The sequence below is a fragment of the Pseudophryne corroboree genome, chromosome 11 (assembly GCF_028390025.1).
Source record: "Pseudophryne corroboree isolate aPseCor3 chromosome 11, aPseCor3.hap2, whole genome shotgun sequence".
Taxonomy (NCBI): Eukaryota; Metazoa; Chordata; class Amphibia; order Anura; family Myobatrachidae; genus Pseudophryne; species Pseudophryne corroboree.
In genome coordinates, this window is record NC_086454.1 from 149,952,850 (window position 1) to 149,980,405 (window position 27,556).

General features: G+C 46.6%; 1 protein-coding gene across 1 annotated transcript in view; it reads left to right on the top strand.

The window, feature by feature from the left end:
• Nucleotides 1-2,748: 2,748 nt before the first annotated feature.
• The window catches only part of PLCB3 (phospholipase C beta 3), a 403,369-nt gene continuing 378,561 nt past the window's right edge, over nucleotides 2,749-27,556 (top strand). Inside the window, exon 1 of the mRNA XM_063944960.1 lies at nucleotides 2,749-3,067. Coding sequence (XP_063801030.1) covers nucleotides 3,017-3,067 — 51 coding nt within the window. The 5' untranslated portion in view covers nucleotides 2,749-3,016. The remainder of the gene's footprint in view (nucleotides 3,068-27,556) is intronic.

Consider the following 27,556-nt stretch of genomic DNA (forward strand, 5'->3'; position numbering starts at 1 on the left):
CGTTGGCCTCCGTTAATTAAAATGGAGGTGTGTTGCTGGCATTGCAGGTAAGGAAGGGGCCAAGATCTCCGTCAGAGTACAAAGATCTCCTGATCTCTGTGTAGCAAATGCAGCGGCTGGCTTGCGCAACCCCATGGGTCATGCAGCCGGCTACTGGTGTCATAGATGATCTGATACTGAATCAGTAATGCTGCAGGAGGCCTGACAAGTCCTGCTGCATTACCATATTAGTGCTATCGCTGCTACTTCTAGGTAATGAGGGACTCTCGCCATTTCCACTGATGTATTCATAAATATGTCTCTGGTGCAGAAGATAGTAAATGCTCTGGCATCAGTGTTATAGAGTCTTAGTTATCTTCTGCACAGGCACCATATTCTCAGGGTGAGGGCTGTGGGTAAGTAACTGCACACAATGCCTGTCATTTGTGTGTAAGTAATTGTTTTGGACTAGGTTGCAAATGAGATACTCCTTTTAAATTTTGTGTAGAATTATCCTTAAACATAAGAATATGCAGCCTAGTTTGAGCAAACTGCGGTGTCTGTATAGCAGCCAGGGGTGCCAAGTAGGGGGCAGGTACTAATTACCCAGGCTTGATAGAGGGGCACAACGGGAGGCAGGGTAAGTCTCCCTCTTACGGCAGGGAGCAGCCTCTCTCCGTAGCCCGCCTCACGATACTGTCTGCTGGACTGTGATGGGTCCAGGGAGGCTGCTGACGCTGAGCGCAGCAGCAGTCTCCTGAGTTTCCTCTGTCTGCGCCCAGACTGGATCTGCCCCTAGCTCAAGGGCTCATGGCACCTCCCTGTGTGGTGTGTAGCGCCACATCCCCCCATGGTAACCAGGTCTGGCACAGATCTCTACGTCCCTGATAACAGCTGATCAGTTTTCTTTAAATTGGATAGCTAAGCCAAAGAGAGTGGAAATACCAGATAGCGGGGTTGATGTATCAAGCAGTGAAAAGAGTGACATGGACCAATGGAAAAGTTATCCATAACAACCAATCAGCTGCTATTATCTTGATCAGTGCTATGTTGATTGTTACGGGCAGCTTCTCCACTGGACCACTTCTCCACTCTTCTCACTGCTTAATACATCATCCCCAGAGACAAAAGAGCGGAAGTATTACACGTTGATCAAATGATAATGTTACAGTTGGAAGTTTAAAATGCTTTTAGACTATGAGGGGCAGATTTAACAAAGAGTGATATTCTTGTTAACACTCGTTACCAATAATAGGTGTTCCAGTCAATCAGCTCCTAAGTGTCATGTATTTGAAATATGACAGTTAGGAGCTTATTGTCTTGGGCACCATTTAACATTCGTAACAAGTGATAACAAGAATATCACTCGTTGTTATATCTGCCCCTAAGTTTTATAAATGTTTCTCAACAAGCGATTTATTATTATCCAATAGCAAAAGTATTCTCTCGATGCAACACAATGTGGGGTCATTCTGAGTTGATCGCTCGCTAGCTACTTTTAGCAGCCGTGTAAACGCATTGTCGCCGCCCACCGGGGAGTGTATTTTCGCTTTGCAGAAGTGCGAACGCCTGTGCAGCAGAGCTCCTGCGAAATCATTTTGTGCAAAACAAGACCAGCCCTGTAGTTACTCTTCGTGTGCGTTGATTCCAATGACAGAGGGACGGCTTTTGAAGTCACACACCTACCCAGCGTTCGCCCAGCCATGCCTGCGTTTTTCCAGGCATGCCTGCATTTTTCTAAGCACTCCTTGAAAATGGTCAGTTGACACCCAGAAACACCCACTTCATGTCAATCTTCCTGCGTTCAGCCATGCGACTGGAATCTCTTGTTAGACTCTGTGTAAACCCACGATGCTCATTGTACCCGTACGACGCGCCTGCGCATTGCGGTGCATACGCATGCGCAGAAATGCTGATTTTTAGCCTGATCGCTGCGCTGCGAACAACGGCAGCTAGCAATCAACTCGGAATGACCCCCAATATCCATTCCCATGCCAACTGACCAGGACAAGGCACCAGCTGCAAAACTGATACATATAGCTCCATATACAGTAACTCATCTGCCTTCATTACATCCTGCTCCATATGCCCACTGCATAGTCTATCCTGTACACTTTCACTCACTATTCTCCAAATGGAAGATCTGCAGCAACCATGCATCGCATAAAAAGGGAAATAGTTTGTTTCACCAGGGCATCCCATCCCAGCATGCTAGATGTCACATGTGTGTGCCTGTTAGTGAAGGTTATATGATAGTACACAGCAGGAGAGTTCAAGGTCTCATTCTTCCTCTGCTCTGATGGATAACAGAATTCCCACAGCTGGGATAATGACATGTACACGTTATCATGCGGCTAGGTGTGTGCGCTAATACTGAAAGGATTTTCAATGCAATTGTTCTTCTCCTTTCAACATTTGAAATTACCACCCCAAAAACTAATACATGTTAAATAAAAACAAATAATTCACTAATGTCCCTCTGGCAGGGCTGGTCTAATGCCATAAAGATCTGTATTGAGAGCAATCCAATATGACATCTTCCCGCTTGTGTCACATGCCATTACCATCAGTGGGAGCTTTAGCATTTTAAGATTGTTGAAGTCTGTGGGAGTAGTAGGAGGGTCTATAGTGGTAACTGTATCCATGGTACTCCCTAACAGCTGCAAAGTCAGGCTGAGATGCAAATGCAACTTACAGATTCAGTATGAGATAAAAGCTATTAATGAAACTCTAGCTTTGCTGTCCCACAGCACTGAACTCTAACCATGGGTGAAGCCAGTGGTGTAACTTCCAAGTGTGCAGCTGCTATGGGACCCAAGCTGCTTCCAGGGCCCGCTGCTCCCCCTGCACCCATTCACTGGCTGACCCCAAGGACCGTAGCTCCCCTTCACCCCCACTAAGAACGCAGCTGAATTCATTAACCCCTGTTACCCCGAGGCTGCAGCCTCACGGAGCCTGAGTATGCAGCAAGGGGATGGTGGGGTACCTGGCCGACTCCAAGTGATGCGATTTGCGGGTATTTAGGGGGCACGGCCTAATGACGGGAAGTGCCAGCCCCCATCAGAGACCTCTGCTGGACTGGAATCAGGTAGTGCTCGCCCCCCCCCCCCCCCTTCCTCCCTCTCCCTGACACTTTCTCTACTCTCTCTCCCTGACACACTCTCTCTCTCTCCCTTACTCTCTTCCTGACACACTCCCTCTCTATCTCCCTGACACTGTCTCTCTCCCTCTCTGACGCTGTCTCTCTTTCCCTGACACTGTCTCTCTCCCTATCTCTCTTTCCCTGACACGGTCTCTCTCCCTGTCACTGTCTCTCTTTCTTTCCCTGACGATGTCTCTGTCCCTCTCTCTCTATTCCTGACACTGTCTATTGCTCCCTGACATTCTCTCTTCCTGACAATCTCTCTTTCTTTCTCCCTGAAACCCTCTCTCTTATTTTTACTCCCTCTGTTTCTCCCTCTTTCTCTTCCTAACACTCTCCATCTCCCTCACTCCCTCTCGCTCCCCTCCCTTTCTTGCTCCTCCCCTTCTCTCTCTCTGACACCATCTTTCTCTCCAACACCCTCTCTCTCATTCTCTTTTTTCATCTCTCCCTCTTTCTCTCCCTGACACTCTTTCTTACTGTCTCTTGCTTCCCTCTCCATCTCTTTCCCTCCCTGACTCTCTCTATTTCTCTCACTCACTCTTGCTCCCCTCCCTCTCTTGCTCCCCCACCCTCTCTCACTGATGCCTTCTCACTCTCTTCCCTCTCATCCCTGTTAGGCGCGGCGGTCTTCGGCCGTGCCCTGACTGAGCAGCGGTCACGGCCGCCGCGCCTCTCTCCTTCCCTGTCCCCCGCACGGCGCCTAGCAACGCCAGGACGCCGTGTGCACGATAGCCGCCGGGTCCCTGGCAACGCAGGAAGCCGTGCGTGCAGGGCCGCCGGGTGCATAGCAACGGGGACGCCACAGGTGGACCGCGTTCCCCGTTGCTAAGAATAGTTAATTAGGTTGCTCGTGCAGCAGGGCAGCTGCACGGCAATTAGTAATTAGAGTCTGGGGGCTGGTCCTGCTGGCCCTCCTGTTATTGGCCAGCAGGGCCTTTTTATGTGAGCCAGCACACTGCAGCCCTGCCGGTGATAGCTTCTTGTATGCTGTTCCTGCCTTGCAGAACTCTGTTCCTGTCAGCCGTGTTTGGTGGATCTTGCTCCCTGCCCTTTGGTACTTTGGAGGTCCGAAGCCGGTCCTGGGAATCCTTCTAGTCCTTGCGAACCTGTTTGTCATCTGGGGTTCTCGCCCGGTTTCGTGAGTAGCGGCTTCTGCCGCTTAGTGTTTACTTTACTGTGAATTGGTGCATTTGCGGAGGTTTCCGCTTTCACTGTCCTCCCCGGAACTCGGCGGTGCCGTGTAGGGGAGTGGACAGTGGTTTCTTTGTAGTTCTTTTTCCTTTGGCGGCGTGCCGCACATACGTTTAGTTTTTAGGTAGTTTATAGCCCCTAGCGTGGTTGTTTCAGTTAGAGATCCCCTTGTTATTACCATGTCTCAGTTCACGCCTTGTCTCTCTTTAAGACCTGAGGGGGCATCGGAGTTGGGCAGACCTAATCCGCCCTTCAAACGCGGCTGCCATGGGCCCAAGAAACCATAGTCGTTCAGGCGTGAATTGATAACACGGGTAAGACAACGGAGGTAGGGTGCTAGGGGCTATTTCCTTCCCATTTCCCAATCCCAGCATTCCGTCTTGGTGCTCAGGACTCACTACATAAGATCTCCCCTGTCCTGAGCATCAGGATCGTACCAATCCCTTTCCCTCTTTTTTCATGAAACCCTCTCTCTCTCTCCCTGACCCCCTCCCCTCTCTTAATGCTCCACTCTCTCTCTTCCCCTTACACCCTTATTTGTCCCTCACTCCTCTCACTCTCTCTCTCCTGTTCCCCTAAAGGGCATTGTAGTGGCAATGACAGGTTGGGGAGCCTTTCAAGATTTTGCTATGGGGTCCACAAACTTCTAGTTATGCCCATGGGTGTAGCCAGTACTTTGTTGTCCTCATAGAAATATTTTGAAGGGTCCCCTTGTCCCAATGCTTTTAACCACCCCCCTGCAGCAGTCGTTAATTTTATGCCCCATAATAATGCCCTAGTTCATTTTCTGATCTATAGTAGTGCCTTAGTTACTGTTCTGCCCAGGGGCATAACTAGAACTTTGTGGGCCCCATAGCAAAATTTAAAAATGACCCACCCTTCTACAGACAGGGGAGATACAGGATACAAACACACATACAGGTGAAGAGGGTACAGGGTGCCACACACAGAGGTAGAGGGTGTCACACACTGGATAGGGGACTACAGTGTGTAACACACTTGGTAGGAGGTACATGGTGTCTCAACACACACAGAGGTAGGGGGTGTACAGAATGTTGTACACATGGGGCATAGGGTGGCACAGGGTGTCACACACACAGGGGCAGATGGTGTACACTGTGTCACACACAGTGGGGAGGGTACAGGCTACACGACACACATGTACAGGTAGGGGGTGTACACTGTGTCATACATGGGGTGCGTTAAGGGTGTCTCGCACACACACAGGGGTAGGGGGTGTACGCTTTGTCATACACCGGGAGGGGGGGTTTGAGGGGTACAAAGAATCATACATACATGGGTAGGGGGTAACAGGGTGTCATATGCACAGAGGTAGTAGTGTACAGTGTGTCAAACATGGAGGGGTACAAGGTTTCAAACACATACACACAGGGATAGGGGGTACAGGGGATCACACGTCAGGGGTGAGGGGAGCAGTGAGAGTCACACACACAGAGGCATAGGGTACAGGGGGTCACACACAGGGGTGATGGGAAGTAGGTTGGTACAGGGCTCCCCGGGTGCTCACCGCTCTGTGCGCCGATTCACCTTGGCGTGGGCTGCAGGGTGTCAGTGAGGGAGGCATGCGGGACCCAGTTACAGGCCAAAGGAAAGGCAAATGGCGGGGGAATCCAGGCCAGACACGGATCTCAACAAATGCTACAGGGAACTGCACTGGGAATGGGAGGCCGAGCTCTGCTTTCCCCTCCCTGGAAGAGGGACGGTGGGTGGGGGATGTAGGCATTCTCATATTTACCACATCATGAGGAGGGTGTGTGTTGGGCTCCTGTGGCCCCTGGCAGAGTGCAACGGGGGCCCTTCTCCAGATGGCATGCAGTGTGACTTGGTGCAGCTGGAGCTGCAGGCCCTGGAGGCAGTCTGGGCCCCATAGCAGCTGCATCCCCTACACCCACGATAGTTACGCCACTGGTTATGCCCCACTGTTGAGCCATAGTTCACATTATGCCACAATGTAGTGCTGCCAGTACACATTATGCAATACAGTACCCTCAATTCACATTATGCCACACTATAATGCCTCCACTTCACATTATGCCATATTGTGAAGGATGTGATCGCGCTGTGATTTACAGCAGCGGCTATGGGGTGGGTGGCGACAGACCATTGCAGGGGAGTGGTCTGGCCAACGCAAGTGTGGCCGGACCATTTTCAGGTCAGCTGAGTGACATCACATGCAGCCACTCCGATGAACAAAATGGCACCCGTGCGGCTGCGTATGTAGGTGGCATCCTCAAATCCCAGGTCAGCGATGAGTTCACTATTAGATAACTTTTTAGCAGAATCTGCTACTGATACTAAATAGGGTCCACAGTCTGTAAGCTTCACAGGAGCAGGGACTGATGAATGAATAAATAATGTCTGTAAAATGCTACATAATAAGTGTGTACTAAATAAGTAGATACATATATAATTGATATGCGAAAAGCACAAGGTGCAATAAAATCCAAGACCTTTCAGAAAGTGTTTATTCATTAAAATGACGCTGGGAACTTTTCTTAAAAAAGATAATTTTGTTCAAGGTATAACTATCTTATTGCCTAGTGTTAAGTTATGGTGTTGCTTGGCTAGCGATTATGATAATCCTCAATCAACTGAAAAATGGTTTAGTAAAAATGGGAACACTAGTGTAGAACTCAGTTATTAAGAGGACAGTTAGGTAAGCTAGGGTGAATGCACTAATAGCTAGGTTCAACAGATTTTGGATCAGTTTGACAGATTGTTCAGGAGGAAGGTGAGGAAGGCCAATGTCAACATTTGAATTTGCTGGTAGGCCCCGAAGAACAAATATTAGGCCAAAAACTCAAGACAAGGACCTATAAGGCAGACTATTTAGAAGGTCTAGTTGTGCTATATTACACCTGAAAGGTAGCGGGATCTTGGGAAGGTTATAAAGTGACTGAGAACTTCTTGTAGGAATGAGATCTGCTACAGCTCTACATGGACTCAAATAGATTGCACCTTGACTTAATGTACAGAGATTATTTACTAGGAATTGGGGAAGGAAGGAAGGAATAGTGTGCAATGTGAAAGAAACAGGTAGGGTGGACACAGAGCTTACAAAATGAAATAGAGGAAGAAACGGGAATGGCTTAAAACTAAAATTGGAAGAAACAAAATTTGATAAATATATATATGAACTCTTTCAACTAAAAATGTTACTTAGAATTATAAAGGTTAAAAGAGACTTATGCTATATGCATACAGTTCAAACATAGTTAGAGGCGACCCAGGTCTAGCCAGTAAATATGGAACGGTACTGAGTTTGTCTACATCTAAAATGTACATTGATCCCCAATATTTTATGGAAAAAATGATTTACTGAGTCCTATGCATGGATGTAAAAGGAAAAAAAAAAATCAAGTGTGTATTTATTCTAAGTATAATAGAGTTTTCAGAAACTTATTGTAGTTATTAATGCAAAGAGAAAAAGCAGCAAACGGACATAGGTTCTCATCATGCTGCATTTTAAAGGCCTGATCGTTGTAAGCCATTCTAATTACTTTCCTCCAAGCAAGGCAAACTATTAGTGAAGTTGGTTGATGTACTGTACTGTATGTCAAAAGTATTTGATACTATTCTACATAACACAAAACTTGGCTAGGGCACAAAGTAGTCCTGTCTACAACTAGAGTAAGGATAGAGAGCAGAGGCTTGCTATAAATGCACATATTCAGCACATATTCAGGCTGGATCACCGTTGGGCATGAACAGGGGCAGATTGGGATTGAGAACCAGCCCAGGAAAATTATGGAAGCAGCCCTAATAGGGGTGGGGGTCTGTCAAGTAGGAGGGATTACTACTCAGAAGGCCTGATTATACGCATGCATGGAAAGTGCACGCCAAAGGGCATGGCTTTGTGGGGAAGGGGCGTGGGCAAATAGTGCCAATTCACATTACACCACACAGTAGTGCCGCTTATACACATTGCACCAGGTAGAACCTCTTATACACACTGCGCCAGGTAGAGCACGTTATACATATTCCGCCAGATAGAGCACATTCTACACTTTGCACCAGGTAGAGCACGGTATACACTTTGCGCCAGGCAGAGCACATTATACACATTGCACCAGGTAAAGCACATTTTACACTTTGTGCCAGGCAGAGCACATTATACATTATAATGTAGTGTAGTATAGTTTAGTGTAGTGTAATATAGTGTAGTGTACTGTAGTGAAGTGTACTGTAGTGAAGTGTAGTATTCACAGGCAGAGAGGGGGCAGGCCGCGGGAGCGCAGCAGCGCAGGGAGGATATCCTGTCCAGTGCTGCTGCTGACTTTACACAGCGAGCGATCCGCGGCTTCAGCTGGTTGGAGCATGGGGCTGCTGCGGGTGCCAGGCACAGGGTAGTGGGAGGGCGGCCATCAGCGGGAGGGATAATGCGGCCACTCGGGGTGTATGTAGAAGGTGCGCCCACAGGGCAAGTGCGCTGTGGGCAATGCACCTTCTGCACACACCTAGTTACGGCCCTGCGTTAAACACTTTGCGTCAGGTTGAGCACGTTATACACATTGCACCAGTTAGAGCAGGGGAGGGTTAGGGGGCTTAATGGGGGGCTGTTGGGATTCCGATGGATGGGATGCCGCTGTCGGTATACTGACAGCCAGCTTCCCATCCATCGGCAAATCATACTGAACCCGTTCAAAGAACCAGGTACTATCAATGTTGCATGAGAGATGACTAATAAACAATAATGACTTCCGGTTTACCATCATCTTATTCAAATGAAGACACAGGAAAAATAATTTATTGTAATATATTAACACAATATATTACAATAATTTATTCATCCTGTGTCTTCATTTAAATAAGAGGATTGCAAACAAAAATACATTGTTCATTGGTCACCTCCTGCTACAGTAATTGTACCCCTTGGTAATATATGGATCATTTTACTTTTATAATGCACCCCCCCCCCCCCCCCCCACTCACCCAGCAGTTTCTTACCCAGGCCCCACACACTCCTGTGGCCGCTGTCTCTTCCCACACCCCACCCCACCCCCACACACACGGCTGCTGTCCCACTTCCCAAGTGCTCACTCAGAAGCCGCTGTCCCACCACAGTAAACTCACCAGCCTGCTCCTCAGTCGATGCCCGGCACTCAGCAGCAGCACAGACAAGTGAGGAGAATGACAGCACGGGAGCTAGTGGTGGCGGAGCTAAAAGGACTGGAGGACTTCAGTGAACGCTGTGTGCAGCCAGCTGCGCCCAGGAAATTACCCTGCTCCGGCTTTAATGAGCTTCTGCTCATATGCAGAAGTTACGGTTGCGGTAGCCATGCGTGGGGGGAGAACGGCCAACGACGTGGTTCACAAACGTATCATATTAGCCCTGCAGCACAGCCAATGCACAACAGATCTACAGATAAATCGGTGCATCTGGCTGTGTGTACAGGCGACCCACACCGACCGCCCATACACTGGTTGCAGGAACTGATGTCACAGCTGGGTGGGCAAATTTAAATGCTCAGCCCACTGTGTTACGACCAACATAATAAGAAAAAAATTATCAATGTGAGTCTTTTTGTGCCCCTATCCTGTACATTTGGAATATGTTAAATACATTTTCTTGGGAGTGGAGGGCAAACTCTAGGCCCATAGCCATGCCTTTTTACTATTTGTATTAATAACCATATAGATGTCTTAAGGTGCAAACACATGGAGGGTCATTCTGAGTTGATCGCTAGCTGAATTTGTCGCAGCGCAGCGATCAGGCTAAAAAACGGCAGTTCTGCGCATGCGTATGCGGCGCAACGCGCACGCGTGACGTACGGGCACAACAAACAATGTCATTTTGCAGAGGGTCTAACGATGCATTTCAGTCGCACTGCTTGCCGCAGAGTGATTGACATGAAGTGGGCATTTCTGGGTGGCAACTGACCGTTTTCAGGGAGTGTGTGGAAAAACGCAGGCGTGCCAGAAAAAATGCAGGCGTGGCTGGGCGAACTCTGGGCGGGTTTGTGACGTCAAATCCGGAACGTAATAGTCTGAAGTGATCGCAAGCGCTGAGTAGGTTTTAGCACTTCTGCTAAGATAAAATAAACTCCCAGTGGGTGGCGGCATAGCATTTGTATGGATGCTAAAACTAGCTAGCGAGCGATCAACTCGGAATGACCCCCATGGTGCGATGTAACCTTACGATTTTGACTATATAGTAAAAATTGTAAGGAAAGTTAGTGCAAATGGCACTGTGTGTACACCGCTTGCACTCCTGTGAGGTCGATATCGTAAGAAAAGATAGACTGTGCAGGCAAGTCAATCTTGACTATATTGTGTACAATCTAGTACAAAGTATAGTCAAAACTGGCACTTAGTCAAACTCTCACATAGTCAAAATCTCAAGTAAAGATAGTCAATATCGACGGTTTAGGGCTCCAGGAAATTCAGGGGAAATCGCAAAATCAAAATCGGAGATAGTCAATATCTCACCGTGTGTACGCACCTTTAGAGAAAAAAATTAATATTTCAGATATTATTAAGCCATATAGGGTTATATTGACACAGAAGATGATAGTATGCTACTAACAAATGAGGGCAAATGAAGACTAAGGTTGAGAACTGTAAGACAATACACCATTGTAACAATTTATGCCACAAACTTTAGACTGTGAGCTCTGGCAAGCAGGACCCTATCACCTCCTGTTTTAATTTCTGTTTATTTGTTAATTATTGTACATTCAATATGTTTCTGTCCTTTGTACAGTGTTACAAAATATACTGTACATAAAGGATAATAATCATGCTACTTACACATTAAGGGGGATTTTCAATTGTAACATGGTAATCTATCGCTGATTACATTTTCGCACATATTGCACAGAAATGCAGCTTATCATCTGTTCTGCACTATCCAATTACAAATAATTTGCACCGTAATTCTTGCCAGCACAAACAGTGAAAAGTCTAGGTGAAAATAGGGAAATCTGCCTGTACCCTCAAAAAAGACAAACTAATATAGGATAGCAGTTTAAAGTCTATTAGTGTCCATAATAAAAGCATTTGGTGTTCTTAAAATGCATCAAATGGCTGCAACAGTATATGCATTTTTCTAAAACCATGAATAAATTATAGAAAACAAGTGTTTTTCTGCAAAATAAATTATCAAATTAAATTTGGAGTACATAAAAATGGGTATTAGTATATATTTGGGTCATTGTAAGTAATTTTTTTTTTTAAAGTTGTAACTCCTACCTGAAAGCCTAAGAACGATTGTCCCACTCATAAAGCACCCCCATATACCTGTCCCATACATTGTACCCCAATTTCCTGAATTTTGTATTTTTTCACCCAAAACATGACATGTCATTATGTGGAACAAATAATGGTTGCGCAAAACCATTATTTGTTCCACATAGTATCTATTTGGGGTGCCGTTTGGTGACCACCCAGGTTTTTAGCTGTACCTCATTTGAAGTACAAACTTGTCAATTGTCTATGACATGTAATTATTGGCCCAACTAAGCTAATTAAAAAAAAATTAAGTGCCTAATTAGTCCTTTGGGGGTGAGGTTGCCCAAGGGGTTCTGGAACAAGTCCCAACATTTTTACCTTAAAATAGACTTTTGCTAAACTTTTCATCAGTAGGTGAAAATAATGTTAAATTTATAGCAAAACCTATGGAAAATTTTTGTACGATACCAGGGAGGACACCTGAATACGCATTTTTCGCCAGTCGTGATAAAAAAACATTTTTTTGAGCGAAGATGGGCTATCGCGGTCAACTGACTATCCCCCCAGAAAGGATACAATTGAGGAAACAAGGATATAGGAAAGTATTTAGACGTACAATTAAGATGAACAATAACACTCCGTGCCAGCCTAACAAGGGTCTGGGATGTACGGAATGGACCACATCTCAAATATGGAACACAGTTTTGGACAATGTTATTATTAAGGGAGTAGATAGATTACATTATATAGAAAAGATTATAAAAATTTACTGTGGAAAAAATATACCTTGGAGATTACCAAATTTCTATGTATGAATATATGTGATAAAAAGAAAAAAGAGGGGTGTGCCAAAATGGTGATATACTGTACCTCAACATAAAGATAATTTATGTACTGTACATAACAAATAATAAGACAAGGCAAGCTTATCTAGTGCAATGCAAGGTCTGCGTCCTTAAAAGATCTGGATATCTCAGGAAACATCTCTGGGATCATTACTTCCAGTTCCAGGTCAAATCTAGAAAGTGAAAGGCTGACAAAATTCTCTAGTGTGCTATGGGGGTTATTCAAAGTTGTTAGCAATCGAAAAAAGCACACTAATGGGCAAAAGCATGTGCACTGCAGGTGGGGAAGATATAACATGTGCACAGACAGTTATGGGCCCTACACACTGGGCGATAATAGTGAAAGATATGAACGATCTCGTTCATTAATGAACAAGATACAGTTCACATCTTTCAGTGTGGAGGCACCAGCGATGAACGATGCGCGGCCCCGCGCTCGTTCATCGCTGATGCCCCGTCGCTTGTGCATGCAGGCCAATATGGACGATCTCATCCATATTTGCCTGCACTGCTATGGAGCCGGTAAATATTATGAAACCTAAGTAAGGAACGTATAAATAAATTAGAACAATACTGCTTATCTCTGCCATGCAGTTCTTTTTCTACTTCCTTTGGATGTCAATCAAATCGGAAGTATAATACTATATTATACTTCAGTATGAAGTTAAATATGACATGTATATATGACCACCGGTCGCAATACCGTCGGCGGAATTCTGGCATTTACATGTGCGGCGGAGGGGGGGGGTGAGCGCAACAAAGCCCCTTGTGGGCTCGCTGTGCTTGCCACGCTGGGCTTGGTGGCGAACTGCGCTTGCTACAGGTTCTATTCCCACTCTATAGGTGTCGTGAACAATCGTCCCTGTGGTCAGCATGCCGACCGTCGGGATTATGAGGGTACGGGATGTAGGTGCCGGTATTGTGACCACCGGTCACATAACTACATCCCATGTAGAATAGAGGATTTAATAGTTTAATAAAATCAAACCATCTTTATTAACAGAACAAATGAATACATGTACAAAAAAAATTGTAAAGTTAAAGTCTAATCTTGATATACATAGATCTGAGTCATAAGGAGCCTACCTACTAGGATTTTCATATGAAATATGTACAGTATATGTTTATCCAAGGTCAGTACAATGATCTGTGTAATGAGTTTATCATACCCAGAATTGTGCCGAGTACATGCACTGCATTTGTAAGAAATATGGGTTCATGATCAGTATAGACAAAGGAGGCTCTTCACGGTAAGGATGGTCAGACTATGGAAGTCTCTACGATGAGAAAAAAACTATAATCTACCTTTCCAGAAATCAGTGGCGGACCTACATTTTTTGAGCCCTGAATCTTGAACTGTTATGCGGGCCCCTTCGCAACCAGCAACTATAGGGCAACATCCAACAAGGTCCAAAAGGCCTTGCTGCCCTTGCAAGGACCTCAAGGTCCATATGGTGAAGAATGGGGTGGTGGGGTGGAGTCCTTGAAAATGGGCCATACAGTGATCCCCTGCCCACCAGCCTATATATGCATGGACAGGTCAGGTATTTGACGAGTCTGCGGGGGCAGATGTGGTGGGTAACATTGCAAGAGAGTCTGTGGAGCAAATGTGGTGGGTGATAGGAAGAGAGTCTGTGGGGCAGGTCTGGTTACAGAAACCCCAAGGCCCCTTTAATGTCTACCTCATACAGCACTCCCCTCTTCAATAATTACCTAATAGTACCCCTTTCAGTAATCACCTCACAGAGACCCACTTTCAGTAATCACCTCTCAGGACCCCTACTTCATTAATCACCTCACAGCACTCCCTCCCCCCTTCAATAAACAACTGAAATACTCACCGCTCAGCGCCAGCAAAATTGCCTTATTAGATGCCTCCCTATCCCGGGCTCCTTCTCACATTTGCTCCTCAGCCTCCTTCCTAGGATGGGCCCTCTCAGGATCTGCCATTCCTGGGAATGTCACAAAGAGGATGTTGGGAATTAAAATGGATACACGTATCACGCTATTTACAGAGCGCAAATCACAGAACTAGAATACAACTCCCAGCAGCTCCTGCGGTACTAAGCGACACACATCCAGGCTTAGCACAGCATAATTGAAGGCTGAATTGAGTCTTCTCAATGCATGCTCTTTGTAGCAACAGTGAGTGTCTTACCCTTCTCCATGACCTATCCTACCTAGTCTGTGGTTCTATAGTAATGTTTTGTAATTATACCATTGTTAGCTATTTATTGTACTTACGCACTGTTAGTGTGATTTTCTAGGTTTTTATGATGCTGTCTCATAGATAATTAGATTCGAGGGTGACGAGGGTAGAAGGGGGAACAAGGCATGTGCCCCCCTGTTGTTTAGGAGAATTATTATTTTATTCTATTCATAGTGGACTAAGGGGGTGATTCAGACCTGACCGCTGCTGTGCGTTTTTGCACAGCGGATGATCAGGTAATAACTGCACATGCGCGTCGGACAACAACAACGGGCATCGCTAGTCAGCGACAGGATGATGCGAAAATTGCGATCGCAAGGTGATTGACAGGAAGAGGTCATTTGTGGGTGGTAACTGACCATTTTCCGGAAAACTGCAAGTGTTTCCAAGCATTTTCAGGGAGTGTGTCTGACGTCAGCTCAGGCCCCAATCAGCCTCTTCTGATTGCACTGTAGGAGTAAGTCCTGGGCTGCACAGAAACTGCACACAGTAGATTTTTGCAGCTCAGTGTACACATAGGATCGCACACTTGCATGGTGAATTTACACTCCCCCTGGGGCGGCGACTATCTGATCGCAGGACAGCAAAGTTAGCAGCCCAGCGATCAGGTCTGAATCACCCAGGCGCTGCACCTGTGATGGAGATTACAGGATGCCCTGACCTCCCCGCACCGCGGGGTGAGATGGTACGGTCCTGTTGATAGGGGATACTGGGGCTCAGATGCTTCCTGTTGTCATAGGACAGCTGGTTGGGATCAGTTTATGCATGCATGCTTGGGTCTCCCTTCTTCTCCCGTCTGGCTCCTGTGTGCCTGTAACAGAGTCCATCGTCCTGCTGCTCAAGACCAGCACCTGGAGCTTCATTTCATCATGTAAGGTGTCCACTGCTCGTTCTACACCTGGTACCCTCCATCCGCTTGTCTCTTGGCTGGTACCTGGGAGCCGTTCCAAAGGCAACTGCTAGGTAGTGATGGGTATGGTTCCATACTTAGTGCAGGACAGCACCTGGAGGAAGGACAATCACACCTAGAGTGTGGGGGTAAAGGTGTAGTATATCAGTGGGAAAGTGTAATTCCCTGTGTGCACCCACCAGCCCATGGCACCCATCTCCCTGCCCCCCCCACCCCACCTAGAACCCAACCATCCAGTCCAGTAACAGTGATCCCCCCTCATTCAGCCCAGTATTCCCCACTTGTACCCCCTTCTCCAGCCTAGTGTTCCCCCCTCCTACCACCATCTCACTACCCTCTTCCCATCCAGCCCAGTGCCCCTAAATATATTCCACACCCACCCTATCCCAGTCACACACTGCCTCTCCCCATTACTTACTGCCTCCCCTGTCACCTTTTCCCTGTCATTCTCTGCATCTTACTGGCATCATCCATTGCATCTCCCTGTCATCCTATGCCTCTCCAATCACCCTCTGCCTCTCCATGGCATCACCCTCTCCCGATGCTACTCCCTGTCACCCAATGCCTCTCCCTGTTACCGTCTCCCTGTCACTTACTGCCTGTGGGTGGCAGGCATAAGGGTAATGGGTGAGGAACTAGTGATGAGCGGGTTCGGTTCCTCGGAATCCGAACCCGCCCGAACTTCAGCTTTTTTTACACGGATCCGAGCGACTCGGATCTTCCCGCCTTGCTCGGTTAACCCGAGCGCGCCCGAACGTCATCATGACGCTGTCGGATTCTCGCGAGGCTCGGATTCTATCGCGAGACTCGGATTCTATATAAGGAGCCGCGCGTCGCCGCCATTTTACACGTGCATTGAGATTGATAGTGAGAGGACGTGGCTGGCGTCCTCTCCGTTTAGAGAAGAAATAGATAGGAGAGTGAGAGTGAGACAGTGACACTTCATTTACTGGAGCTTAGGAGGAGTACTCAGACAGAGAGTGCAGAATTTTGCTGATAGTATTAGTTAGTTATACTAGTGACAGAGTGAGACAGTGACACTTCATTTACTGGAGCTTAGGAGGAGTACTCAGACAGAGAGTGCAGAATTTTGCTGATAGTATTAGTTAGTTATACTAGTGACTGACCAGTGACCACCAGTGCAGTTTTATATTATTTAATATAATCCGTTCTCTGCCTGAAAAAACGATACACAGTGACTCAGTCACATACCATATCTGTGCTCAGCCCAGTGTGCTGCTGCATCATCTATGTATAATATCTGACTGTGCTCACACAGCTTAATTGTGGGGGAGACTGGGGAGCAGTTAGGTTATAGCAGGAGCCAGGAGTACATATTAAAATTAAACAGTGCACACTTTTTTTCTGCAGGAGTGCCACTGCCAGTGTGACTGACCAGTGACCTGACCACCAGTATATAGTATACTATATTGTATTGTGAATGTCTGCCTGTAAAAGTTAAACACACGTCGTGTGACTTGTGTGGTGTTTTTTTATTCTATAAAATAAAAAACTAATTCTGCTGACAGACAGTGTCCAGCAGGTCCGTCATTATATAATATATACCTGTCCGGCTGCAGTAGTGATATATATATATTTTTTATATCATTATTTATCATCCAGTCGCAGCAGACACAGTACGGTAGTTCACGGCTGTAGCTACCTCTGTGTCGGCACTCGGCAGTCCATCCATAATTGTATACCACCTACCCGTGGTTTTTTTTTCTTTCTTCTTTATACATACTACATCTCATTATCATCCAGTCTATATTAGCAGCAGACACAGTACAGTACGGTAGTCCACGGCTGTAGCTACCTCTGTGTCGGCACTCGGCAGTCCGTCCATAATTGTATACCACCTACCCGTGGTTTTTTTTTTCTTTCTTCTTTATACATACTACATCTCATTATCAACCAGTCTATATTAGCAGCAGACACAGTACGGTAGTCCACGGCTGTAGCTACCTCTGTGTCGGCACTCGGCAGTCCATCCATAATTGTATACCACCTACCCGTGGTTTTTTTTTCTTTCTTCTTTATACATACTACATCTCATTATCATCCAGTCTATATTAGCAGCAGACACAGTACAGTACGGTAGTCCACGGCTGTAGCTACCTCTGTGTCGGCACTCGGCAGTCCATCCATAATTGTATACCACCTACCCGTGGTTTTTTTTTCTTTCTTCTTTATACATACATACTACATCTCTTTATCAACCAGTCTATATTAGCAGCAAACACAGTACGGTAGTCCATGGCTGTAGCTACCTCTGTGTCGGCACTCGGCAGTCCATCCATAATTGTATACCACCTACCCGTGGTTTTTTTTTCTTTCTTCTTTATACATACATACTACATCTCTTTATCAACCAGTCTATATTAGCAGCAGACACAGTACGGTAGTCCACGGCTGTAGCTACCTCTGTGTCGGCACTCGGCAGTCCATCCATAATTGTATACCACCTACCCGTGGTTTTTTTTTTTCTTTCTTCTTTATACATACTACATCTCATTATCATCCAGTCTATATTAGCAGCAGACACAGTACAGTACGGTAGTCCACGGCTGTAGCTACCTCTGTGTCGGCACTCGGCAGTCCATCCATAATTGTATACCACCTACCCGTGGTTTTTTTTTCTTTCTTCTTTATACATACATACTACATCTCTTTATCAACCAGTCTATATTAGCAGCAGACACAGTACGGTAGTCCACGGCTGTAGCTACCTCTGTGTCGGCACTCGGCAGTCCGTCCATAATTGTATACCACCTACCCGTGGTTTTTTTTTCTTTCTTCTTTATACATACATACTACATCTCTTTATCAACCAGTCTATATTAGCAGCAGACACAGTACGGTAGTCCACGGCTGTAGCTACCTCTGTGTCGGCACTCGGCAGTCCATCCATAATTGTATACCACCTACCCGTGGTTTTTTTTTTCTTTCTTCTTTATACATACTACATCTCATTATCATCCAGTCTATATTAGCAGCAGACACAGTACAGTACGGTAGTCCACGGCTGTAGCTACCTCTGTGTCGACACTCGGCAGTCCATCCATAATTGTATACTAGTATCCATCCATCTCCATTGTTTACCTGAGGTGCCTTTTAGTTGTGCCTATTAAAATATGGAGAACAAAAATGTTGAGGTTCCAAAATTAGGGAAAGATCAAGATCCACTTCCACCTCGTGCTGAAGCTGCTGCCACTAGTCATGGCCGAGACGATGAAATGCCAGCAACGTCGTCTGCCAAGGCCGATGCCCAATGGCATAGTACAGAGCATGTCAAATCCAAAACACCAAATATCAGTAAAAAAAGGACTCCAAAACCTAAAATAAAATTGTCGGAGAAGCGTAAACTTGCCAATATGCCATTTACCACACGGAGTGGCAAGGAACGGCTGAGGCCCTGGCCTATGTTCATGGCTAGTGGTTCAGCTTCACATGAGGATGGAGGCACTCAGCCTCTCGCTAGAAAAATGAAAAGACTCAAGCTGGCAAAAGCAGTAGCACCGCAAAGAACTGTGCGTTCTTCGAAATCCCAAATCCACAAGGAGAGTCCAATTGTGTCGTTTGCGATGCCTGACCTTCCCAACACTGGACGTGAAGAGCATGCGCCTTCCACCATTTGCACGCCCCCTGCAAGTGCTGGAAGGAGCACCCGCAGTCCAGTTCCTGATAGTCAGATTGAAGATGTCAGTGTTGAAGTACACCAGGATGAGGAGGATATGGGTGTTGCTGGCGCTGGGGAGGAAATTGACCAGGAGGATTCTGATGGTGAGGTGGTTTGTTTAAGTCAGGCACCCGGGGAGACACCTGTTGTCCATGGGAGGAATATGGCCGTTGACATGCCTGGTGAAAATACCAAAAAAATCAGCTCTTCGGTGTGGAAGTATTTCACCAGAAATGCGGACAACATTTGTCAAGCCGTGTGTTCCCTTTGTCAAGCTGTAATAAGTAGGGGTAAGGACGTTAACCACCTCGGAACATCCTCCCTTATACGTCACCTGCAGCGCATTCATAATAAGTCAGTGACAAGTTCAAAAACTTTGGCCGACAGCGGAAGCAGTCCACTGACCAGTAAATCCCTTCCTCTTGTAACCAAGCTCACGCAAACCACCCCACCAACTCCCTCAGTGTCAATTTCCTCCTTCCCCAGGAATGCCAATAGTCCTGCAGGCCATGTCACTGGCAATTCTGACGAGTCCTCTCCTGCCTGGGATTCCTCCGATGCATCCTTGCGTGTAACGCCTACTGCTGCTGGCGCTGCTGTTGTTGCTGCTGGGAGTCGATGGTCATCCCAGAGGGGAAGTCGTAAGCCCACTTGTACTACTTCCAGTAAGCAATTGACTGTCCAACAGTCCTTTGCGAGGAAGATGAAATATCACAGCAGTCATCCTGCTGCAAAGCGGATAACTGAGGCCTTGACAACTATGTTGGTGTTAGACGTGCGTCCAGTATCCGCCGTTAGTTCACAGGGAACTAGACAATTTATTGAGGCAGTGTGCCCCCGTTACCAAATACCATCTAGGTTCCACTTCTCTAGGCAGGCGATACCGAGAATGTACACGGACGTCAGAAAAAGACTCACCAGTGTCCTAAAAAATGCAGTTGTACCCAATGTCCACTTAACCACGGACATGTGGACAAGTGGAGCAGGGCAGGGTCAGGACTATATGACTGTGACAGCCCACTGGGTAGATGTATGGACTCCCGCCGCAAGAACAGCAGCGGCGGCACCAGTAGCAGCATCTCGCAAACGCCAACTCTTTCCTAGGCAGGCTACGCTTTGTATCACCGCTTTCCAGAATACGCACACAGCTGAAAACCTCTTACGGCAACTGAGGAAGATCATCGCGGAATGGCTTACCCCAATTGGACTCTCCTGTGGATTTGTGGCATCGGACAACGCCAGCAATATTGTGTGTGCATTAAATATGGGCAAATTCCAGCACGTCCCATGTTTTGCACATACCTTGAATTTGGTGGTGCAGAATTTTTAAAAAAACGACAGGGGCGTGCAAGAGATGCTGTCGGTGGCCAGAAGAATTGCGGGACATTTTCGGCGTACAGGCACCACGTACAGAAGACTGGAGCACCACCAAAAACTACTGAACCTGCCCTGCCATCATCTGAAGCAAGAAGTGGTAACGAGGTGGAATTCAACCCTCTATATGCTTCAGAGGTTGGAGGAGCAGCAAAAGGCCATTCAAGCCTATACAATTGAGCACGATATAGGAGGTGGAATGCACCTGTCTCAAGTGCAGTGGAGAATGATTTCAACGTTGTGCAAGGTTCTGATGCCCTTTGAACTTGCCACACGTGAAGTCAGTTCAGACACTGCCAGCCTGAGTCAGGTCATTCCCCTCATCAGGCTTTTGCAGAAGAAGCTGGAGACATTGAAGGAGGAGCTAACACGGAGCGATTCCGCTAGGCATGTGGGACTTGTGGATGGAGCCCTTAATTCGCTTAACAAGGATTCACGGGTGGTCAATCTGTTGAAATCAGAGCACTACATTTTGGCCACCGTGCTCGATCCTAGATTTAAAACCTACCTTGGATCTCTCTTTCCGGCAGACACAAGTCTGCTGGGGTTGAAAGACCTGCTGGTGAGAAAATTGTCAAGTCAAGCGGAACGCGACCTGTCAACATCTCCTCCTTCACATTCTCCCGCAACTGGGGGTGCGAGGAAAAGGCTCAGAATTCCGAGCCCACCCGCTGGCGGTGATGCAGGGCAGTCTGGAGCGACTGCTGATGCTGACATCTGGTCCGGACTGAAGGACCTGACAACGATTACGGACATGTCGTCTACTGTCACTGCATATGATTCTCTCAACATTGAAAGAATGGTGGAGGATTATATGAGTGACCGCATCCAAGTAGGCACGTCAGACAGTCCGTACTTATACTGGCAGGAAAAAGAGGCAATTTGGAGGCCCTTGCACAAACTGGCTTTATTCTACCTAAGTTGCCCTCCCACAAGTGTGTACTCCGAAAGAGTGTTTAGTGCCGCCGCTCACCTTGTCAGCAATCGGCGTACGAGGTTACATCCAGAAAATGTGGAGAAGATGATGTTCATTAAAATGAATTATAATCAATTCCTCCGCGGAGACATTGACCAGCAGCAATTGCCTCCACAAAGTACACAGGGAGCTGAGATGGTGGATTCCAGTGGGGACGAATTGATAATCTGTGAGGAGGGGGATGTACACGGTGATATATCGGAGGATGATGATGAGGTGGACATCTTGCCTCTGTAGAGCCAGTTTGTGCAAGGAGAGATTAATTGCTTCTTTTTTGGGGGGGGTCCAAACCAACCCGTCATATCAGTCACAGTCGTGTGGCAGACCCTGTCACTGAAATGATGGGTTGGTTAAAGTGTGCATGTCCTGTTTATACAACATAAGGGTGGGTGGGAGGGCCCAAGGACAATTCCATCTTGCACCTCTTTTTTCTTTTATTTTTCTTTGCGTCATGTGCTGTTTGGGGAGGGTTTTTTGGAAGGGCCATCCTGCGTGACACTGCAGTGCCACTCCTAGATGGGCCCGGTGTTTGTGTCGGCCACTAGGGTCGCTTATCTTACTCACACAGTCAGCTACCTCATTGCGCCTCTTTTTTTCTTTGCGTCATGTGCTGTTTGGGGAGGGTTTTTTGGAAGGGACATCCTACGTGACACTGCAGTGCCACTCCTAGATGGGCCCGGTGTTTGTGTCGGCCACTAGGGTCGCTTATCTTACTCACACAGTCAGCTACCTCATTGCGCCTCTTTTTTTTTTTGCGTCATGTGCTGTTTGGGGAGGGTTTTTTGGAAGGGACATCCTGCGTGACACTGCAGTGCCACTCCTAGATGGGCCCGGTGTTTGTGTCGGCCACTAGGGTCGCTTATCTTACTCACACAGTCAGCTACCTCATTGCGCCTCTTTTTTTCTTTGCGTCATGTGCTGTTTGGGGAGGGTTTTTTGGAAGGGACATCCTGCGTGACACTGCAGTGCCACTCCTAGATGGGCCCGGTGTTTGTGTCGGCCACTAGGGTCGCTTATCTTACTCACACAGTCAGCTACCTCATTGCGCCTCTTTTTTTCTTTGCGTCATGTGCTGTTTGGGGAGGGTTTTTTGGAAGGGACATCCTGCGTGACACTGCAGTGCCACTCCTAGATGGGCCCGGTGTTTATGTCGGCCACTAGGGTCGCTTATCTTACTCACACAGTCAGCTACCTCATTGCGCCTCTTTTTTTCTTTGCGTCATGTGCTGTTTGGGGAGGGTTTTTTGGAAGGGACATCCTGCGTGACACTGCAGTGCCACTCCTAGATGGGCCCGGTGTTTGTGTCGGCCACTAGGGTCGCTTATCTTACTCACACAGTCAGCTACCTCATTGCGCCTCTTTTTTTCTTTGCGTCATGTGCTGTTTGGGGAGGGTTTTTTGGAAGGGACATCCTGCGTGACACTGCAGTGCCACTCCTAGATGGGCCCGGTGTTTGTGTCGGCCACTAGGGTCGCTTATCTTACTCACACAGCGACCTCGGTGCAAATTTTAGGACTAAAAATAATATTGTGAGGTGTGAGGTATTCAGAATAGACTGAAAATGAGTGTAAATTATGGTTTTTGAGGTTAATAATACTTTGGGATCAAAATGACCCCCAAATTCTATGATTTAAGCTGTTTTTTAGGGTTTTTTGAAAAAAACACCCGAATCCAAAACACACCCGAATCCGACAAAAAAAATTCGGTGAGGTTTTGCCAAAACGCGATCGAACCCAAAACACGGCCGCGGAACCGAACCCAAAACCAAAACACAAAACCCGAAAAATTTCCGGCGCTCATCTCTATGAGGAACTGTGATGAAAATGGGGAGTGGCTCGTGGATTTGGCATTCCCTTTGAGGAAATGCCCCTTGTTGTGAGGCCACACCCACTTTCCCAGTTATGGTGCTCGTCCTGTTATTTTATTCTGGATCTGCCCCGAAATAGATAGACAGAAAAATAGATAGATTTGATACATTATAATTTTCACGTTGTAAAAGCACAATTACGTTGAAAGTTGTTATATTACCAATTCTGCACTTTTAAAGGCATGAGAAAACAAATTTCTGCTCAATAGTTTAAGTTAAGGTCACATAGACACACTGTAGGTCATTCTTACTGGATTGCAGAAAGTCACGTTTTATTACCACCCGACCGTCTAGCAAATATTCTACTTTTAGAGGACCAGCCAATCCTGACACTTTAGGAACTGTGACCGGAATACATACGTTTGACTGACAGATGGTCACTATCCCAATAACGGCATCCCGTCTGTCGGAATCCCGGCAGCGATTCCGCTCACCACGCTTCGGCCACAGGTTATATTCCCACTCGGTTGGTGGCATGTACCTACAAACTAAGTGGGAATACTCCCATCTCTTGGGATTCCATCCTGCAGCATTTAATCAGCTGTCGAGATTCCAGGGGTGGTCTCCTGATGCCGGGATCCCAACAGCCAGTATATTAACTGTATCCCCTGTGACCACAGCACTTCTAGTGTTTCAGTGTAGATGGTCAGATATTTAACTGGGACATCTGCAGTCCCATTAAAATGGAAGGTTATGTATGGAATTAAGCAGTATTAGGCACAGATATATAAGATGCCACAGATAACATAACGCATATACTGTATAGTAGCATAGGAATCCATAGGTCTAGTGTGATAGAATCTGTTCTTCCTTTTAGCTTGGAAACTATACACTTCAGAAGTATTGAGCAGTATATAAAAGAATATATATTAACATACAGTAGGTAGCAATCTAGCAATATTCATCCATTTATACTGATGGAAAATATGATATTCCATTTGTCCTGCCTTTTTATGTCCCATTGTACATTAATGTGTTTGTAATGAGTGTTAATTGATACAGTGTGAATGTGTTTGGAATGGGTTACATACATTATCCCTGCGGATGGGATGCCAGCTGTCAATATCCCGACAGCGGCATCCCGCCCACCAGAATGCTGGCAGTGGGGCGAGCACTTAGAGTCCCTTTGCAGGGTTACTGTGCTTGCCACGCGGCGCTCGCCACAGGATCTATTCCCACTCTTTGGGTGTCGTGATCATTTTAAGTAGAAAACAGTACACATTGATCATGACACATTGAACATTGATCATGACACAGATGGATTGGTGGCGTTATATACTGTAAGTCACTTACCACTTTATTGATGACACCTCTGTATTATTGTACTTCCAGAAAAGTCTAGCATCTCCCATTTCACAATTTCTGTTCTTTATTGAATTTTTTATTCACTGTTATGGTACAGTAGGTCAGATCATTTCTCAAGAAACAACAAAATATCCCTAAAAGCACTTTTCATTGTGTCTAGAAGCCTTTGGGCACCATGGGTGTATATTTTTTGCACACTGGACTATTTTGCCAAACGTTACAATACTGCAAACTTCTGTCCTTGGCAAAACATAAGAAAGACTTCTATTATACGAGATGTAATCAAGATCCTATTAAACTACAGACACATTATCAGCCCATTGTAGTACTTGGAGTAGAATGTTAAAAAGGTCATTGAATTTATTGGTGTCAACATTCACAGCTGCTCACTTGGAGTCAGCGGCTGCGCTCCCTCCGCCTGGGCCGGCGTTTTGTTATCAGCATGCATTCCACTATGACATTCCATTCTGGTATCTGAAATACAATATTGCCAGAGCAGGCCGGCTGCTTTCCATAAAAGGGATCTTCCACTGGCAGGCCTTACCAGGCGATTGGTTCTACTTTGTAGGAAACTAATGGGTCAATTCAGTTAGGAGCAAAAAGAGTGAGTTGCTGCTGGAACACCGTAGAAATGCTGGCAATAAAAGGGGAACTCGGCCCAGTCTCGCAGATTTTTGTACCTAGCCCTATGGGGCCGACATATCGTATTCGCAGTACACATCAGAATGATGTAATGCAGGATGGGACGATCTCTCATTCCATCCTGCATTACACTGTACGGGGCCACGTGCAATATCGTCCGGTTGACTGTGCAGCACCACCGGCTGGAAGATATCACTAACGACCGCGGGGGATGCAGATTAGCCGTACACACTGAACGATCCGGCCAATATGTCTTTCCTATTTGTCCAGAAATGACATATCAGACTCTAGTGTGTACCCAGATTTTGCTGCCACATTACAGACTGTGGGGTAAATTTACTAAGGTCCCGATTTTGACCGAGATGCCGTTTTTTCTTCAAAGTGTCATCTCGGTAATTTACTAAACTCAAATCACGGCAGAGATGAGGGCATTCGTATTTTTTTGGAAGTAGTTGTAAAAAAATACGAATGAATACACCATCGGTCAAAATACACCAGCAAATTAGTAGAACTCGGTCATTTACTAAAAAGTGCAAATCTCCAAAGAGGAAAACACTGCCGTGAAAAATTACAAATCGCAAAAAAGTGCTAAAAAAAAGCAGACCTGCTTTTTTGAGCCGTGATTGCATAGGCATGCAGGGATCCATGAGATCCGTGCATGTCTATCAGTGGGAAGGGGTGGGAAAGTGGTTATTTTCACAAAAAAAAATGCGTGGGGTCCCCCCTCCTAAGCATAACCAGCCTCGGGCTCTTTGAGCCGATCCTGGTTGCAAAAATATGGGGGGGAAAATGACAGGGGTTCCCCCATATTTAAGCAACCAGCATCGGGCTCTGCGCCTGGTCCTGGTTCCAAAAATACGGGGGACAAAAAGAGTAGGGGTCCCCCGTATTTTTAAAACCAGCACCGGGCTCCACTAGCTGGACAGATAATGCCACAGCCGGGGGTCACTTTTATATAGTGCCCTGCGGCCGTGGCATCAAAAATCCAACTAGTCACCCCTGGCCGGGGTACCCTGGGGGAGTGGGGACCCCTTCAATCAAGGGGTCCCCCCCCCCCAGCCACCCAAGGGCCAGGGGTGAAGCCCGAGGCTGTCCCCCCCCATCCAATGGGCTGCGGATGGGGGGGCTGATAGCCTTTGTTGTAAATGAAAAGATATTGTTTTTAGTAGCAGTACTACAAGTCCCAGCAAGCCTCCCCCGCATGCTGGTACTTGGAGAACCACAAGTACCAGCATGCGGCGGAAAAACGGGCCCGCTGGTACCTGTAGTACTATTACTAAAAAAATACCCAAATAAACACAAGACACACACACCTTGAAAGTAAAGATTTATTACACACATGCACACAAACATACATACATACTTACCTTATGTTCACACGCAGGTCGGTCCTCTTGTCCAGTAGAATCCATGGGGTACCTGTTGAAAAAATTATACTCACAAAATCCAGTGTAGATCGGTCCTCTTCAAATCCATTTGTAATCCAGGTACTTGATTAAAATAAAAAAAACGGATACCCGAGCCACGAACTGAAAGGGGCCCCATGTTTTCACATGGGACTCCTTTCCCCGAATGCCAGAAACCAACTCTGACTTCTGTCTAAGTGGGTTTCCTCAGCCAATCAGGGAGCGCCACGTTGTGGCACCCTCCTGATCGGCTGTGTGCTCCTGTACTGAGTGACAGGCGGCACACGGCAGTGTTACAATGTAGCGCCTATGCGCTCCATTGTAACCAATGGTGGGAACTTTCTGCCCTGCGGTTGACCTAAAGTGACGTCACCGCTGAGCAGAAAGTTCCCACCATTGGTTACAATGGAGCGCATAGGCGCTACATTGTAACACTGCCGTGTGCAGCCTGTCTGTCAGGACAGGAGCACACAGCCGATCAGGAGAGTGCTACAACGTGGCGCTCCCTGATTGGCTGAAGAAACCCACTTAGACAGAAGTCAGAGTTGGTTTCTGGCATTCGGGGAAAGGAGTCCCATGTGAAAACATGGGGCCCCTTTCAGTTCGTGGTCGGGACTCCGTTTTTTTATTTTCACAAGTACGTGGATTACAAATGGATTTGAAGAGGACCGATCTACACTGGATTTTGTGAGTATAATTTTTTCTACAGGTACCCCATGGATTCTACTGGACAAGAGGACCGACCTGCGTGTGAACATAAGGTAAGTATGTATGTATGTTTGTGTGCATGTATGTAATAAATCTTTACTTTCAAGGTGTGTGTGTCTTGTGTTTATT